General features: G+C 44.5%; 1 protein-coding gene across 1 annotated transcript; it reads right to left on the bottom strand.

The window, feature by feature from the left end:
- Nucleotides 1-563: 563 nt before the first annotated feature.
- SARC_12947 (hypothetical protein) lies at nt 564-868 on the bottom strand (the record flags this gene model as incomplete). Its single annotated transcript, XM_014292937.1, has 1 exon — nt 564-868. A coding segment is annotated over one exon (305 nt), but the record flags the coding sequence as incomplete, so codon positions are not given.
- Between the last annotated feature and the right edge of the window lie 1,842 nt (nt 869-2,710).

Raw genomic sequence — 2,710 nt, 5'->3', positions numbered from 1 at the left:
CTTCAAGACGAAATCACATGGCTCACTGCCGAACTCAAAAACGCCTTTGATCATGTAGATGTACTTCATCACGTCCGCCAGACCCCAATATCTATTGCCGAAAAAATATAGAATTACGCCTGAAAACCTCGGATTATCCTCTAGTGATTGTCCTAAGTACAAAGATGTCTACAAACGGCCCATTCTTGAGGACTATATATATTTCGGCAACTGGGTTGTCCGGATGGAAATGAAACATTTTGGTGTTCTCAATCGCTTACACCTTCCTTGCAGTGATTCTACAGTCAGTGGCGGCCCTGACATGATTGCCGACGCTAAATGTCGCCTCATTCTCATAAATTATATTGGTGTGGCTTTAATCCTTTAATTTACAAGTCTCGCATGTCAAAGGCACCTCACGCTTATTTCCGCCACATATGCGTTTGGACCGCTCTCGATGTGAAACTCATGAACTTTACCGCAACCAACTCCCCTGATACTACCCACAGGCCCTCGAAGAGATCCGACAACACCTTCTCGACGTCGGTGAGGTCATTACTGATAAACATCTCGTTAGCGCTCTTTTATACAGTCATGGCAATGAATATCACCTCCTCTGTTCTGAGATTTTCGAACGCGACATCGACAATCTCACTATTGACGACATCTACGCGAAAGTGATGAGATTCGCCGGTGACCACCATCTTGACACCCGTAGCAACATCACAGGTCTCACCGCCATTGCCCAAGACACCGACACTGCCTCTCGCAAAGACGCCAACTCCCGTCGTTCCAAACCCTGTCCTCTTTGTTCCCAACTTAGTCACAGCATCGTCGGTTGTCCTACTTCTGTTTGTCGTCGATGCGGATCCAATGACCACCGCGGCAACTGCAACAAACCAGGCCACAATGCCATTGCCTGTCTCAGCCACTGACGTTACGGGGTCCACCGTGGCACCCACGCCGGCTCCGATATAACTATCCCTACACCCGCCGCACCAGCAATACCCTGCTCAGGCTTCGATAAAAATATATCTCACACAGCCAACCCCGCCCCGAGCAAGGCCCACTACCGCCTTCACACTACTGTGTATTGCGATGGACCCATACCCTCCCCGCTTAACTCCAGCTTACTCATTGACTCTGGTGCTATGATCCACATTCGCAATCACACCAACGGTGTCATTGACATTGAAACCGGCCACTTCACAGTTGAATTTCCTGATAAGTCACAAAATACACTCACTCAACGTGGCCATCTCCCAGGTCTTGGCCCTGTCCTCATTACGCCACAAGCAGCTCAAAACATTTTTTTCTGTTCATCTCCTACAACGTTATGGCTTATGACCTAATGGAATCGTTAGTACTCGTATCAGACATGTGCCATAAAAGGGGTGTACCATATAAACCGCAAAAACACGGCGCTAATGAAACGCGCCATAGAAGACTTAAGTTCTTCTTGCGTACTGCATTAACGGATGATGCAGATGATTGGCCGTACCACCTTAAGTGGGTAAAAAACCAAATGAACGAGTGTGCTGATCCGGTTACAGGAACAACACCCGCTCACTATTTTTGTGACAGATATAGTGAGTTACAAATACCCTTTAACAAGGACGAACCTGATCACCATGAGTTACCATGGTTAGAGAAGGTACAACGCATACACAACGTTGCTTATCCTTGCTTGTGAGAGACACGTAATGTGGCCTTTTTAAAAAGGCAAAATAGATGGAATGCTACCAAAAAGATAGCAGAGTATCAGGTTGGAGACTGAGTTAACATCCGTCATCGTAATTCTTATGCTACTGTACTAACATCGAAATGGATAGGACCATACGTAATCTCTGTAGCCGACACTAAAAGTGGAACCTACCAGGTTAACAACCCCGACGGTACTAGTGCTTTAGATATAGGCACTTGTCGGATTCCGACTACTAGGATTATTCTCACAAGAAGACATGATTCTACTGCACCTCTTGACCGCTCCGAATTCAAAGATATTATATAGAGAACGGATAAAGGAGGACATACATACTATCGTACACGCTTTATAGACAGTACAATCGTTGAGTTAACTTGAGATGCTTTTAACAATCAGGATGATTTAAAGGCCTTTAACAGAGAACGGCGCAAACGCCTACATAAGTCACAGGCTGAAAAAGATAGCATGTTCCCATCGCCTGAAGGCACAGAAGTTAAAACGTACCCGCCAACAGCGTTTATCCCGAGCTTTATTGCTCATCCTTCGTATGTTCCAAAAACATTAAAGCGTAAGAAACGTCCAGTCGACCACCACGGACCTACTGGACTTAAACCCAAAACTCACAGGGTAACCGAGAACGCTTAACTTCTCCGCCTGAAAAACGTTGACTATACTTTATGCTACTTAATGTTTTCGATCCGTTTTCCTTTCTCGCATTTTTTTGACCCATAATCAGCTTGAGTGAGCAACTTGCTTCTCCTGGGTCTCAAAGCTGGGTGGGGGCTGTGTAAAAGCCGGGCCTCCACATTAGAATCTTGTAATATAGACGTACTCTTAATAGTACGTAAAACGTACCCTTAAAAGTACGTAAACTCTTAAATGGTTTTTAACGGTTTTTATTAATTAAATACCTTTTCCATTTTACATATCAGATATTTGAACAACGCCATTAAAAGGCCCCAGTAAAATACCAAATATAAGATATGGTCTAGTTCTATTAATAGAACTATATTAGCCTTCCAAATC

The sequence above is a fragment of the Sphaeroforma arctica genome (genome assembly GCF_001186125.1).
Source record: "Sphaeroforma arctica JP610 unplaced genomic scaffold supercont1.2745, whole genome shotgun sequence".
NCBI classification, from domain to species: Eukaryota; class Ichthyosporea; order Ichthyophonida; genus Sphaeroforma; species Sphaeroforma arctica.
Note: the sequence above shows the minus strand (reverse complement) of the source record. Positions and strands in the feature narration are given on the sequence as shown.